The sequence below is a fragment of the Plasmodium sp. gorilla clade G2 genome (genome assembly GCF_900097015.1).
Source record: "Plasmodium sp. gorilla clade G2 genome assembly, chromosome: 5".
In the NCBI taxonomy this organism is placed as follows: domain Eukaryota; phylum Apicomplexa; class Aconoidasida; order Haemosporida; family Plasmodiidae; genus Plasmodium; species Plasmodium adleri (nom. inval.).
The window spans coordinates 345,001-362,334 of NC_041697.1; the positions used below are offsets into that span (position 1 = coordinate 345,001).

Genomic DNA, 17,334 nt, shown 5'->3' on the forward strand with positions numbered 1-17,334 from the left:
ACGTTCATATTATTTTTATCTATAATTATAGGATAGTCATTTAAATTATTACTATTACGATTATTGTTACAATTAATATTATTATTATGAATATTATTATCATTATTGTTTGTTTTAAAAAAACTTTTCACATTATCATTATTCATAAAATTACCATTAGGCAAATTTTTCATATTATTATTATTATTATTATTCATATTAGGTAGGTTCATAGTTAGATTACGATTTACGTTAATATTTTTTTTATTACGATAATCCATTTTATAATAATTATTATTACGATCATTCAATGAATTATTAGAAGGAGATATAGTTTGTTTGTTATAATATCCATTATTATAATTTTCATTTTTTGGTATATCATTTTTTATATTATTATGTTCTGATAAAACATCATATAACATATAATTAGAAGAATTATTATTAATATTATTATTTAAAGAATTATTATCATTTGAATGAATATTATTTAAATTTATTACATTACTAAATTTACGATTTTTAGTATCATCTCCTTTTTGAGTACATTTATTACTATTACCATTATTTAGAATGAGATCTATCATTTTTTCATCAAACTTATTTAAATGTATACTATTAATCATATTACTATTATTATTATTATTATTATTATTATTCGTACCGTTATTTTGTAATTCGTTTATATTTCTTTCTCTTCTTTTATCTTTTTCTGTTTGATGATCACCTTCTTTATTTTGATAATAGTTATTATTTATATGTCCATCAATTTTTTCTATGATATCATTCATTTTGTTCACACTATTAATATCATTATTGTTATTAGCTTTATTATTCATTATGGATGATATAGATAAATCATAATTATTTACATAATCAAAATTATGAAATTTATTATAACTTATTTTTTTTTCTTGGCTGCTTTTTCTATTTTGAGATGATATATGTTGTCCTTCTGTTTCTTCATTTTGATTTTCTTGTTCTTTCAAATAATTTATAATATTATCATTTGAATTAAAAACATTGTGTACATTAGTTTCATTCAAAAAATTCGAAATATTCTTACTATTAAAATTATTATTATGATATGAATTTTTATTATTATCATTATTCATTTGTTTATTATTAAACTGTTTATTATTCATATAAGTTTCATTTTTATTTTCATTTAATATATTATTTTTACAAAATGTTGAGACTGTATCTTCTTGTTCTTTATTATTATGTATATTTTTTTGGTTGTAAGTATGCATCTTTTCATTATGATTGTTTAGAGCATCGAATAGTTGTTTATTCATGGATATATTATATACATAATTATTACTATTACTATTACTATTATTATTCAAAGTAGTTTCTATATCCATATTTTTATTTGTTACAATTGGACTATTCATTTTATCTATAAAATTCAAATTATTTATAGTATTATTTTTTATCATTCCATAATTATACATATCATCTTTTTTCAACTGTTCATTATTATAGTCCATATTATCATGAGGTACCATTTCTTTTATTTTATTTGGAGCATATAAAAAATCTTCATTTCCTGTCATCATATTTTTATTTCTATGTAATTCTAATGAATTATCCACTGAACTATCATTGACAGAATATATATCATCAAACGTGTTTAATATTGTTTTTCTTTTATTTTGATCATCATCAGAAATATTATCAAGATTATTATTATTTTCATATAATAAGGGTAACTTATTACCATTCGTCATATTAATATAATGATCATTATCGTGTTTCAATTTAAGAACATTCGAAGAATTCAAAGTACTTGTATTTGTAACCTCCTCTTTTTTTATATTATAACCATTAATAATATTAGTACCATTATCATTTCTTATTTTTGGCATATTAAACATTGTAGATTTATTAATATCATCATATATAAAACTTTTATTATTAAATTCATTATTCTCTGTATTCAGTACATTTTCATTTTTCTTTATATCATGAAAAGAATTAAAAACTTTATAATAATCAATAGGGTTATCATTTTTTTTTAAAACAACATTTAAATTGTCTAAATTTAGAATGGAACTATTAGATTTAGGGTTAATATGATTTAAATTATGAAGACTATCAAATTGTTCTTCCTTATTATTACTATTATTATTATTATTATTTAGGTCAGTTTTGAGGTTTGGTTTATTACTTATTTCATTTTTAGTACTTTGAATATTACTCATATTAACGATCATATTATTTTTTTTATCATTTTCATTTTGTTTTTCATTTTCCTGTTTATTACTTTTAAATATGTCATTCATCAAACTGTTAACATAATTGTCATCACCCATTGATGATATATCATCCATAGTAGTGTTGTTCATATTTTCTTTCTTTCCTTTATGAAATAAATTCAAATAATTTTTTTGATCATTTATATAATTATTTTCAAGAAAACCTTTTATATATTTCATAAAAGAATCATTATTCCCACTAAAAGAATTAGTACTAAAAAACATAGACATATTATCATTATTTGTGATAGTACTATTAACATCATCTTGTTTTAAATTATATATTTCGTTTTTATTATTATATTTCTCATATTCCAAAGGATTGAAAATATCTTTTCCATTAGAATAATTATTTTCATCAGAATTTTTCTTTTCATTATTATGCATATTTTTATTATTTGTTGCAAAGAATTTATTACAATTCACATCTTCATTATTTAAAAATAAATTAAAATTATCATCTATTAAATGTTCATTTGAATCATAATTTTTTATTTTATTATCATTTTCTAAACTTTTTTGGCTTAATGCATTATCTTTAAAAAGAGAATTCTCTTCTATTAACATATTAACTACATTACTATTATTACGCATATTTTCATTATTACTACCATCAACAATATTATTACAGCTAGCATTTGTTGTTCCACTATTACTATAATTTATTATACAATCATTATTAATTTCATTTTTATTTTTATTATTATTACTTACAATATTGTCAATATAATCATTATTGATATTATTATAATCTTCATGTTCCTCTTTTTTAAAACCATTCTGATTTTCTTTAGCACAACACATATAATTATAATTATTCACATTATTATTTTTTTCGCTACTATCTTTTTTAAATTTGTCATCATCTTCATCAACATTATGATTAATCTCATCAAGGTTTTCATTTTTTATAAGTTCATTATAAATACAAGTAAGATTATTTACACTCTTTGAATAGTTCTCTGTGTTTTTTATTTTTTCAATTTTACTTTCTTCTATGTTTGTTATTTTATAGGAACCATTTTTATTATTATATTCATTTTTTTGTATATCATAATTATTATTTATATGAGTTATATCTTTAATCTCATTATCTATCATCATTTCATTTACAAAATGATTGGTAGTACTTTTATATTTATCATCATTTTCTTCTTGTGTTGTTTCATGACAGAATGATGCCATATTATAATATACATTATCATTCATATTTTTTCTATCAGCATTTATATTATTACATAAATTATTGTTATAATTTTGATCCATATCATTCACATTTAATGTTAAATCATTATCATAATAAGAATTAAATATTATATTATTTAAGTTGTCATATTTATTTTTATTACTTTCTTGGTCGTTATTTATTTTATAATCAAAATTTAATAAATCATTTGAATATATATTAAAATTCTTCATAAGCATTTGTATATATTTCTCATCTTTACAATTTGAATTTGAAGAAATATTCTTAAAAATATTTGAACTTTCGACAAGATAATTTTTCATTTCATCACAATTACTCATATTATTAACAGTACTATTATTGTTACTATTTATATTATTATTATTGTTACTACTTATATTATTATTACTGTTACTATTTATATTATTATTGTTACTATTTATATTATTATTTTCTTTTGACAGAATAACCCTAGAACCCATGTGTTCTTCCTCATTATTATTTAATACATTAGGACCATTACTTTCTTTATTATATATATTTCTATGATTGTCTACACAATTTAAAGCAGATAAGTTGTATTCTTTAAATAAATTCACTTCTTTAAGATTATAGGATTCATAAGATTCTTTTTCTACATTATTATTATCCAAATTTTTATTTTCTATTGGATGCATATCATTTAATAATATTTCTTCTCCTTCTTTTTTCATTCGTTCATCATCAAAATTGTTTAAATGATCACTATAAAGATTTAACGGCAATTTGTTCAGGCATTTTTCATTATTTTGATATTTGTCTATCACATTATTATTATTATTATTATTATTATTATTACTATTACCATTTGTGTTATCTTCATCATTACTTTTGTTTTTATTGTTATTATTATCAGGTGATCCATTTTTTTTGTGTAAATTATTATGATGGGAATTCATAAATATGTCTCTTTCAACATTCTTTGAAATATCATTTATACTAATATCATTAAAATTGTTAAAATTATTAAATGGATATTTTAAGTTCTCTTTTAGATTATTTGATATGGAGGAACTATCATTCATATTGTTCAACTTATTATTTCCTAGTTTCATTTCATAATTATCATTCCATGGATTATCTGATGTAATACAAGAATTCAATGAATTATTTATATTTTTTTCTTCATCTATAAGATTTTGATCCTCTAGTTTTTTTTTAATACTTCCAATAATATCACTTTCTTTACTTATAACAGAATGAGCGTTCACCCCACTTTTCTTCATATCCTTATAATATTCAATGGTATCTCTATATGTATACATTTTATTATCGAAAGAAGGTGATATTTTTTCATTAACATGTCCCATATTATTATTTTCAACACAAATGAAATTATTACAATCATTTTTGTTTTTATGAACAGAATTATTTCTATTATTATTATTATTATTATTAAAATTATTATTATTGCTGTTGTTGTCACCTGTGAAATGCTCATAACTCATAATTTCATTAATCATATTTTCTTGCTCTTCTTCATTTATATAAAAATCAACTTCTTTTTTATTACTTCCATTCAACATAACGTCATTCTTCTCTTTAGAAATATTCATATTTTGAGTGTACATGAAATTTTTATTTTCATTTAATGCTCCAAGGTAATTCGGATTAATATTATTAAAAGAGTTTATATTTTTATTATAATAATTTTGATTGTTTATGTTAAGATGATGATCATTATAAAATGTACCCTTATTATTATTATTATTATTATTATCATCTGATGAGGAATGATTCCTTTCATAATTGTTGGTTACCTTCATTTTATATTCATCATTCATATTACTAGTGTTACCAATGTGATTAGAAATACTATTATCATTTTTATGCATATCACTATTTCTATAAGTATAACAATTTTTATTATTATCATTATCAACAATATTCATACTCTTTTCTTTATTATCAATACTAACATTATTTTCATTGATATCAAAATTATTTACTTCTCTTTTTTCGACACCCGTTGATTGAACATTATTTATATACATATGATTAAACCCTATAGATGAATCCACAAATATGTTAGGATTATTTCCTTGTGTGATCAACTTTTCTTCGTTTGATATATTTCTAATATTTCTAATTCTATTTTCTACGGTACATAATTTAGATGACCTTTCTAAAAGATTCTTTTTTATTTGCACTTTCGTGTCTTGAAAATAATTATTCTCACTAACCATATAATTACCAGTATTTTCATTAGTTATATTTTTCATTTTTGCATTATATAAATTAACTCCCTCAGGTTCTGATAATATTTTATTATTTTCCATCTTATTCAAACGTCAAATGAAGAAGAAAAATAAAAAAAAAAAAAAAAAAAAAAAATATGGACACCGAATATTTTTATGTTCTTATAATGTAGAAAGAAGTGTACAAAAGATTATGAGAGAAAAATATGGATATATAATAAAATAATACAAAGATATAATAAATATAGAAAATATATATAGATAAATATATGTATACATAAATATATATATATATATATATATATATATTAAATAATGTATTTTTTTTTTTTTTTTTTTTTTTTTTTTAATTTGGTCTTGTTAATTTTTCTTTTTTTTTTTTTTTTTTTTTTCATACAAAAAAACTTATGTTTTAAAAGTACTTTTCTAATTTATAAAGATACCATTAAAACACGTATACATTTAATTAAAGTAATAAAATATAGGAATTATTATATATGTATATATAATGTACGGTTATACATAATATTAATAATAAATGAATATTTTTCATTTTTTTTTTTTTTTTTTTTTTTATATAAATATATATGTAATTAATTTAAAATAAAACATGTAAATTATATAATGTCCATATAATATATATATAAATATTTATTTATTCATATTTATGTATACATATACATTTTGTAAATTAGTTTTTTTTTTTTTTTTTTTTTTTATTCTTTTTTTAAATATATTACACACTGTTTAAATATACATATATAAATATATGCTTATTTATTTTTAATTTTTTTTTTTTTTTTTTTTTGTTCATTATATTTAATTAATATGTTATATATTCACTTCTACACATAATATATATACAAGTATGTATGATACTCCTTACACATATAAATACACATATATAAATATGTACATATATATATATATATATATATATACATACCTATATATACATGCATATTTACATATATTCGGAGAATATAAATTATTTATTGGAAATAATAAAGATATTTCATACTGTTTAAATTATCAGATCAACACAACAAAAAAGGAAAAAAAAAAAATTTTATATTATATTATATATATATATAATAATTGAAAAACGTTTTAAATTATAAAAAAAAAAAAAAAATTTATATAAATATAATATATATATATCCAAAAACTAAAAATTGTAATTCCAAGAAAAAAGGGATAAAAATATTATAATTCTATTACACGATATTAAAAAAAAAAAAAAAAAAAAAAAAAAAAAACCTTCACGTATAAACACATAATCACAAATATATAATTAATCACAGACATGCACATAATAACAATAATCTATGTATCCTTATCGATATATATTTTTTTTTCAATCCTGAAAAAGGATAATTAAAAAATAAGCATACATACATATATATATATATATATATATATATATATATATATACAATTTTATAAATACATTTAAGCATACATATAAATATATACATATAAAGTTACATATATATCATATATACATGACATTTTTATTATTATTCCAGATCAAAAAAATAAAATATAAATAAATAATATATTATATATATATATATAAAATTATGACAAATTTTTTCAATAATTTTTATGCTTTATTTTTTATCTTTTTTTTTTATCTTTTTTTTTAAATTTGCCAAAAAAACTAAAAATCGAAAAAAAAAAATTTATATATATAAATTAACATAAATTGTATTTTTTAATGGATATTAAATTAAAAAGGATTTAAAAAAACGACATGAAAAATAGACAGATTGACAATATTATATATCAAAAAATATAAATAGAAAAATATTTATATATAGATGGTAATTATATTTATTATATGAATTTTTACATGAACATAAATTATTATTTAAAAAAAAAAAAAAAAAAAAAAATACTAAATTTTATATTTTTATATTGAACATATATATATTATATTACATTATATATATGAATTAAATATAATTGAAAATTATGGAAAATAATTATCATTACACTTATTCAAAAAAAAAAAAAAAAAAAAAAAAAAAAAATTATATATATATATATATATATCCCTGATGCAGTAATAAAAGTTGTAATTTCTATATATTAAATATATATATTTATAAAAAATTAATTTAATAAAATAATTTATTTCTAATATATAAATAAAGAAAAAAAAAAATTATATATAAATAAATATATATATATATAATTAAATTTTAAAAATAAAACAATAAAATCAAACATTATTTAGTATGCTTAATATATAAATATTATATAAAATTATAATGAATAAAATATTTAATTGTGACGACGTTGTTCTATACATATAATATATTTAAATATATATATTAATATATATATATATATTTTTCTTATATATAAATATTGACAATGTTCAAAAATATTAATGCAACATGTACATGTAAATTAAGGGGTACTTTGTATTGGGTACGTATTTCAATGCATGTCCAGTACATATAAAAAAAAATACATGTATATGTATATATATATATATATATATATATATAATGTATTCATATAATATACACAAGATTATGCATATGTATGTTTACATATAAACATATATACATTTTGTATGTATTATTTATAAAATATATAATGAGCTTTATATAAGGTATTATTAATAATTTATATTGTCATATATACTTTTTTTTTTTTTTTTTTAGTGTGTACTCATTTATTTATATATTAATATATATATATATATATTATATATATAGGTACATATATGAAATAAAAATAAATATATATAATTATATATGAATATTATTTTAAAAAATTATTCAATAAAAATAAAAAATCCATAAAATGTGTGAACTCTATAATAATATTTAATTTTTTCTTTTCTTTTTTCTCTTCTTACTTTTTTTTTTTCTTTTTTTTTTTTACTTATTTCTTCTCTTTGATTTTTTTTTTTTTTTTTTATTCTTTTGATGCTTTATTTTTATATAATATCAAAAATATAAGATAAAACATAAAGTTTAAATTATTACATATTTATATATATATATATAAGAATTACTGTTAAGTATAAATATATTATTTATAAGTGTAATTTGTTACTTATTAAAACTTCATAAAAAAAAAAAAAAAAATTATTAAATTATATAATTAATAATAAAATTTTATTTAAAAAAAATATTGAAATTAATAAGATCAAAAAAAAAAAAAAAAAAATTAAGCCAAAAGGATAAAATAAAAAGTAGTAAAGAAAAAATATATATATTACATATATATTACTATATATATATATTTCTTTAAAATGTGTTCAAGTTTAAATGTATATCATCATATATATAATATATGTATATGTATATATATATATATATATATGTATGTATATATGTCTATGTATAAAATATAATAATGTATTTTTATAAATTATTATTCATATAAAGTTTTTTTATTTTATTTTATTTTTTAGTAATTATATATGTATATGCTATTAATATATAATTTCATTATTGAATATAAATACAAAAGTTTCTAAATCCTTTCTAAATTATTTACAAATATATATTATTTAATTTCTAAAAGAAAACAACAATGTGTTTGATTGTTTTTTTATTATTATAATTATTATTTAAATTTCTTTTTTCAAAAATTATATATTATATTACACTTTTTTTTTTTTTTTTTTTTTTATACATTTAAAAATTAAAAACTTTCTCATACTTGTGTATACAAAATATATACATGGAATGAAAATAGAAAAAATATATGTATATAATGAAGTACAATAATAAAATATGATGAAATAAAAAAATATATATATATATATAATATTATATATATATATATATATTTTTTTTGGAATATGAATATTATTATATATATATATATATATGTATGATGTAAATAATTATATATATAATGATGATCAATAATGAATTTTTATTACTAGAATTTTTATAATAATAGTTTTTTTTTTTTTTATTATTATTGTGAGTGTGCAAATATATTTTTTGAATATTCTTTTTTTATATTTAAAAATAAACATTAGGTGCAAAAAATATATATATATTTATATATATATTATAATATGTATATATAAATTTATATATGTGTATTTATAATATATATGATATTTAATATATAAACTTACAAAGATGAATATAAAAAGTAAAGAGTAATATAATAATACATGTCTTCATAAAAATATATACTTAAAATGAAATATATATATATAATTTATTATATATATAATATATGAGTTAATTTTATATATATTACATATTATATTTTATATATATAATTTTTTATATACATATATATATAAAATAAATATACTCGCACTTTAATACACTTTTCTTTTTATTTTGCATGTATTTATAAATAGAAAAAAATAATCAAAAAAATATATATTTTTTTATGATTCATTTTATAGCATTATATGATTTTCATAGTAAAAATATGCTAGAACTTATATTGAATATTATATTGTTTAATAAAATACTCAAAATTGAGTATATATATATATATATCATATATATATGTATATATATATAATATAATGTATATATATATAATATAATATAATGTATATATATATAATTTAATTCTAAAATGAAAAAAAAAAAAAAAAAAAAAAAAAAAAAGTTCAAAGAAAAATTAGAAAAAATTAATATATATATTATTATATATATATATATTTATTTTGCAATATATATGTAATTATAATTTATGATTTAATATAAATCTATTAGCATATACACTATTTCTTATAAAAAAAAAATATATCATTATAATAATATTGAATATATAATCTAATATTTAACTAAAGCTTGTTTTTACAAATTTTAAGTTTGTTAATAATTAGCAAATAAAATATATAATAAACAGGTGTAATATAATATATTATATATAAGTATATATTATAACATGTGTATATATATATATTATGTTTATATATAATTTTTTCCTTACTCATAATGTATTAAATAAATAATATATATATATTTATTATATATGTGTATATGCTTAAAATGTATACTATGATATATTTTATTTATATATTATTAATATTACAATATTTACTTTGTTTATATAAAAAATTTATTGCTCCCCCTCAAATATAAATAGAAAAAGAAAAAAAAAAAAAAAAAATTTATAACATTTCAATATATTAAAATTACATTATAAATTTTATAATAAATGATCAGAGTTTATAGTGTATATGTAAATTTTTCTATATACAAACAATATAAATATATATATATATATATATATATTATATATTTGTAATGAAAATTATAAGATGTGTTTAAGAAATTACTTTGATTTTTTTTTTTTTTTATTATTATTTTAAAAAAAAAAAAAAAGAATTTTATATCTAATATATATATAACATCATTAAGAATATTCTTTCAAAAATATATATGCTATATTATGTAAACCAAATACAAAAGCTTTTTCTACTTTTTATAAATGTTATTAAAAGATATTATTTTATTAATTCATTGCATATATTATATATATAAATATATATATATATATATATATTGCTTCAATACACTTTTTATAAATATTTAACATATCTTATTACCTAAAGATTATATAAAACAAAATAAAAGAGTTACATAATTTAATAAATATACAGCAATAAATAAATACATGAGGTCCATTTAACATATATATTATTTAGAAAAAATAATGATATATATATATAATATAATATATATATATATTTATGTGTGTGTTTATATTTATTACACTTTAATTTTTTATTTTTATTAGCCTTTCTTACAATATATCTATCCCTTCACCATAGTATTTAGATAATCTAAAATAATAGATGGACCTTTATTTTTATTATTTATTTATTTATTTATTAATGATTCAACAAAAATAGAACAATAATTATTTAATTATCTATATGTTTATGTGTATATATGTATGTATATTTTTTTATTTTATTATATTTAATTGCTTGTACTATTAAAATTATAGTTACTTTTATAATCATTCCAAACGTTAATTAAAATAATAACCACATTTACATATTTTAATAACACAAAAGGGATTATATAATTAAAAAATTATAATTATTATAATTCTTTTTTTCAATTTTTAAACAATATTATATTGTATAGCGTATGTTACATATTCATTAAAAAAAAAATATATATATATTTATTTATTTTATTGTCTTTTAAAATGATTTAGGTTATTTTAAATACCTTCATATTTTTTTTAATATAAAAATGTATGGAGTCATAACATATGTTAATATAATAATATACCTTATGAATAGAAAAGAATAAAAAAAAAAAAAAAAAAAAAGGAAATACGCTCCTTCTTTTTAAAAAATGTTACCCTTAATTAATGATCCATTACAATAACAAAAATAATCTATATTTAGAAAAACAAATTTTTATTAATATATTTCTCTCTTTCAGTTTTATTTTATAACCATATGAACTGAACAAATTTTTACAACAATTCAAAAAAAAAAATTTGTCGTATAATTATATTATTTCATAAAATATATATATATATATATATATATATATATCTTATGAAGGAATATATTTTTTGTTTTTATTTTTTTCATTATAAAGTATTTAGAACTTATACTTTTATTTATCTATATAATATATTATAGTTTTTTAATTTTTCTTTTTTTTCTTTTATATATTAAAAGAAATTAATAAAAATTTATACGTTAAAGTATATATATATATAATTATATATTAAATATATATTTATATGTATAATTTATATAATGCTTATATATATATATTTTTATATATATTTGTAATTTATAAATCCATAGAATGAATGAATGTTATTTTTTATTTCATTTAAGAAGAAAAAAAAATAAAGTATATTAATTACAATTATCTGATACATTATTTAATTTTTATATTTTAAATAAAAATTTTGATAAAAATATATGCATATATATATAATATATATTTATATATATATGTATAATATATTTAGTCCAATCTCTTTACAAATTATTTTCATACAAAAAATAATATATATATATATATATATATATATATATTTTTATATAAATAATAATATGTTCCTTTAATAATAAAATGCTTTTATAATTTAATAAAAAAATGAGTAAGAATGATGAATATAAAAATGAAAAAGAAGAAGAGTTGCCTTCTTCAGATGGTGAATCAAGCGATGGAAGTTTTGGCCCAGTTCCCTTACAAGAAAATAAGGAGAACATAAATGATAAGAATTATAGTGATAGTGATAATAATAGTGATAATAATAGTGATAATAATAATAATGATGATATTAGTGATGATCAGAAGGATGAAGTTTTGTTGGTGAGTAAAAAAAAAAAAAAAAATTCTATATCATCAGGGTCATCTTCATCATCCATAAATATACCAGAAAATGCAGAATTATTAAATAAAAAAAAAAGAAAAGTAAAAGGAATAATAGAAGATAAAAAAAAGGAAGAAAAGATGAAAAAGAAAATACGAATTAATAATGATATATATTTAAAGAATCTTCCAACAAATAAAAATTATCAAGTTAGTTATATGCATACAGATATAGTTACGCATGTTGTAGTAAGTAATAAAAAGAAATATATAATTACGGCTAGTTTAAATGGTATTATAAAATTTTGGTATAAAAATATTGGTTGTATTGAATTTGTAAAACATTTTAAAATTCATTCAGATGAAATTATTAATATATTTATATCAGAAGATGAAGAACATTTAGGAAGTTTATCAAAAGATAAAACATATAAACAATTTGATATCACTAGTTTTGATATGAATATTGTTATAAAATTAAATTTTATTCCAAGAACAGGAGAATTTGTTTATTCCTCTTTATTTTCAACAGAGGTTAAAGTTGCTATATCGTCTAGTGAAAAAGCATGTATATATATTTATAAACCATTAGAAAGTGATATATGTATACAAACAATTGATTTCACTTGTTGTAATATTATAGAAATTATAAAATATAATAAATTTTATGATTTATGTGTATTAAGTGATAATGAAGGTCTTCTTGATATTGTAGATGTAACCAATTTTAAATTTCCAACATCTAAAGAGGAAAACAAATACAAAACAAATAATAATATGGATCATAAATTAATTGATCTAATGAATAAAAGATATCCAATTAAAAAAATTAATTTTTCATTTAAAAGTGAAACAGATCTATATGAATTATGCAAATATAAAACATATGCATTATGTATAAGTTTAAGTTTAGATGGAGAATATATGGCTATATTATCTGAAAATTATTTTTTGAGAATATATAAATTCAAATCCATGAAATTATATAGAGTATATGATGAAAGTACAGAAATGTATTTAACTGCTCAAAATGATCCATTAAAAAAAGATTTACATATAGATAGTTTTGATTTTGGTAAAAGACTTTTTATTGAAAAAGAAATAAAAAAATATATGAAAAATCAAAATATTAATTTTGATATGATTTCTTTTGATGAATCAAATCAATATATTATATATTCAACTTTTATTGGTATAAAAGTTGTTAATTTTATAACTAATCAATTATGTTATATTATTGGGAAAAATGAAGCCAATTTAAGATACCTATCTATTTCTTTATATCAAAATATCATACCCATAAATAAAGTTAGAACAAATATACATGAATCTTTATATATAAATGAAAAAAATATATCCGATTGTGCTCTATTTTGTACTGTATACAAAAAAGCTAGATTTTATCTTTTCTCAAAAAAAAAATTAAATGAACACGAATTAGATGACAGGGATATATACAACGAACAACCAACAAAAAATGATGTAAATTCTATTATTTCTAATCCTTTAAAAAATGTAGAAAACATTAATAATAAAAATACTCCTAAAAGTGCTATTATTTACACAACTATGGGAGATATACATATTTCACTTTTTTATAAAGAATGCAAAAAAACAGTACAGAATTTTTCTGTTCATTCTACAAATGGGTATTATAATAATTGTATCTTCCATCGAGTTATCAAAAATTTTATGGTTCAAACGGGAGATCCTTCAGGTGATGGCACAGGTGGAGAAAGTATTTGGGGAAATGAATTTGAAGATGAATTCTTTGATCATCTTAATCATTCAAAACCTTTTATGGTATCTATGGCAAACTGTGGACCAAATACAAATGGGTCCCAGTTTTTTATAACCACTGTCCCATGTCCTTGGCTTGATTTTAAACACACGGTTTTTGGTAAAGTAACACAAGGAAGCAAAATTGTTTTGGATATAGAAAAGGTTCGTACGGATAAAAGGGACAAGCCTTTAGAGGATATCAGAATATTAAATATAAAAATTAATAATTAGTTTATACATATATATATATATATATATATATGTATAATTTTTATGATATTTTTCTTTGTTAATATTTATTTGTATAATAAACAATTGTTACAATAAGAAACACGTAATAATGCAACTTTTTTTTTTTTTTTTTATTATTTAATTGTCATAAAAAAATAGATACATAATATATATATATATATTATATATTTATTTATTTTTCTTTTTTTTTGTGTGTAAACTTATTATCCATATACAATTTTCTTTCAAATGAAAAAAAAAAAAAAAAAAAAAACTCTCTAAAATTAATATTAATAATGATTTTTAAAATTTTACATAAGTTTATATTATCCTTTAGTAAAAGGATAATGTTTATTTATTATATAAATGATATATTTCTCAATTAGAGTCTAAAGAAATATGATATTATAAGACAAAAATTTTTAAGTTCATCTAATATATATATAATAAAATGTAGTTACACATTTGACAATAGTACAATCGTACTATGTTAATGTAAATTTTTTCCTGTAAATTCATTTTATCATAAAATGAATAGTATCTCATAAAGGGGAACATAAAAAGATAAAAAAAAAAAAAATATACAAATATATTGATAGTTATGTTTAATTAGATTATGTATTATTAAAAATGTGAATCATAATACATTCACATATATATATATATATATATATATGCTGAATATATTTAATATGTTTCTATATAATATCTTTATTTATAATATATTGCCTTGATTTTAAAATTTTTCATTCCCATGTAAAATAATACTTAAGTTATCACAAAAAAATAAATGCATCATTTTAAAATTTATTAAAATTATAATGCTTCTAATACATATAAAAGAAGCCTCTCCATATATATATATATATATAGATAGATATAATATTATTCGCCCTATTTAAACTAAAAAAATAATAAAAAAAAAAAAAAAAAAAAAGGAAGAATAAGAAGAAAGAATAAAAAAATAATATATATAATAAAAAAATTATTATAATTATTATAATTATCATAATTTTTGTTTGTTCCCTATCGAACTACTTAAAATGTAATAATTATATAACCATTTTAATGGATAGAGAGGACTATTCATGATCTTCTATAAATTTGAGGAGGTAATGTTTTTCCTACACTTAAATAATTATTTGGTCTAGCAGAAACATTTACTGGTGTCCCAACAGTAGGTAGAACTGGTACCATAATAGGTTTTATAGTTTTTGGTACTATAACTGAATTGATCATATTTGGAGAATGGTTTATAAATTCTCTCTTCAAACATTTTATTAAAACATTTCGTTCTTCTTTGAATATTCGTACACGGTTTGTAATATCGTTAAAGGTTTGTTGTAATCGGACTTTATGACCAGGTAGCCATCTAGTATTATTAAATTTTTCTACATCATCAAGAGAGTTATTAGATAATGTGCATAATGTGTCTACTGTGTCAAATCCGGCATTAATGAAATGTACTGATATCTCTACTGGTAATTTTTGATACTTAAAGAATTCGACAACTAATAGTCTTTCTTGTTCCAAATCAGGATCTTAATAAACAAATGAAATAAATAAATAAAGTGAATAAACATAAAACAGAAAGATAATGTAATATAAATCATTCATCAAATTAATACGGTCAAAATATACTTATATTTATTTTATGAATTATATGTATGTTTCAAATTACCACCATTCCATATTGCCTCGAAACCGTGTAAATGTTCAGGGTAATGTTTACACAAAAAATCCACCATAAAATGTATTACATTGTTTGGTTTTCTTTCATCTATTTCCTACAAAAAAAGAAAAATAAATAAGTAAATAATAATAAAATAAATAATAACATATAAATTATAAAGAAATGTATATAATTTCTGTTTTCTTCTTTTATCTTTTCTATATACAATTTACAAATTTATATACACACAATTTAAAATAAAAGCATTATCACTTATTTTATTTTATTTATTTTTATTTTTTTATTTTATGTACTTGTGCTATTCTTGCTAACAATTGTTGAACGTTTGATTTTTTGCTATAAATGCTTTTTTTATTTAATTTATTTGAACTTAAATTACTGTCTTCATTCGATGATAAATCATCATCTAATTTTGATTTCTTATCGGAATTATTCTCTGTAAGAGATTGGGATTCACTATAATTTTTTGACATTTTTTCAAGTTCCTATATATATAAATATATATATATTATATATATATTTATATTTTTCAGTTAGGTCTTTTTTTTTTTTTTTTGTATTTAATATAAAATAGCTTATGTAGATGATAAGGTCTTAATTTTTTTTTTTTTTTTTTTTTTTTGTCAACTGATAGAATTAAATATTTCAAATATTTTATTTT

The 17,334-nt window shown here is 17.1% G+C and overlaps 3 protein-coding genes across 3 annotated transcripts in view; 1 reads left to right on the forward strand and 2 right to left on the reverse strand.

The window, feature by feature from the left end:
• The window catches only part of PADL01_0508900 (conserved Plasmodium protein, unknown function), a gene marked incomplete at both ends in the record, with an annotated part of 7,443 nt that extends 1,699 nt beyond the window's left edge, over positions 1-5,744 (reverse strand). The window contains one exon of the mRNA XM_028685450.1: positions 1-5,744. This exon is cut by the window's left edge and continues 1,699 nt beyond it. Coding sequence (XP_028536947.1) covers positions 1-5,744 — 5,744 coding nt within the window.
• A 7,004-nt stretch (positions 5,745-12,748) lies between these two features.
• On the forward strand, positions 12,749-14,980 carry PADL01_0509000 (peptidyl-prolyl cis-trans isomerase; the record flags this gene model as incomplete). The annotated part of the gene is made up of 1 exon (XM_028685451.1): positions 12,749-14,980. One exon carries the CDS (start codon positions 12,749-12,751, stop codon positions 14,978-14,980), a length of 2,232 nt encoding a protein of 743 aa, XP_028536948.1.
• A 1,086-nt stretch (positions 14,981-16,066) lies between these two features.
• On the reverse strand, positions 16,067-17,146 carry PADL01_0509100 (stripes inner membrane complex protein, putative; the record flags this gene model as incomplete). Its single annotated transcript, XM_028685452.1, has 3 exons — positions 16,067-16,521; positions 16,662-16,767; positions 16,967-17,146. 3 exons carry the CDS (start codon positions 17,144-17,146, stop codon positions 16,067-16,069), a joined length of 741 nt encoding a protein of 246 aa, XP_028536949.1.
• Between the last annotated feature and the right edge of the window lie 188 nt (positions 17,147-17,334).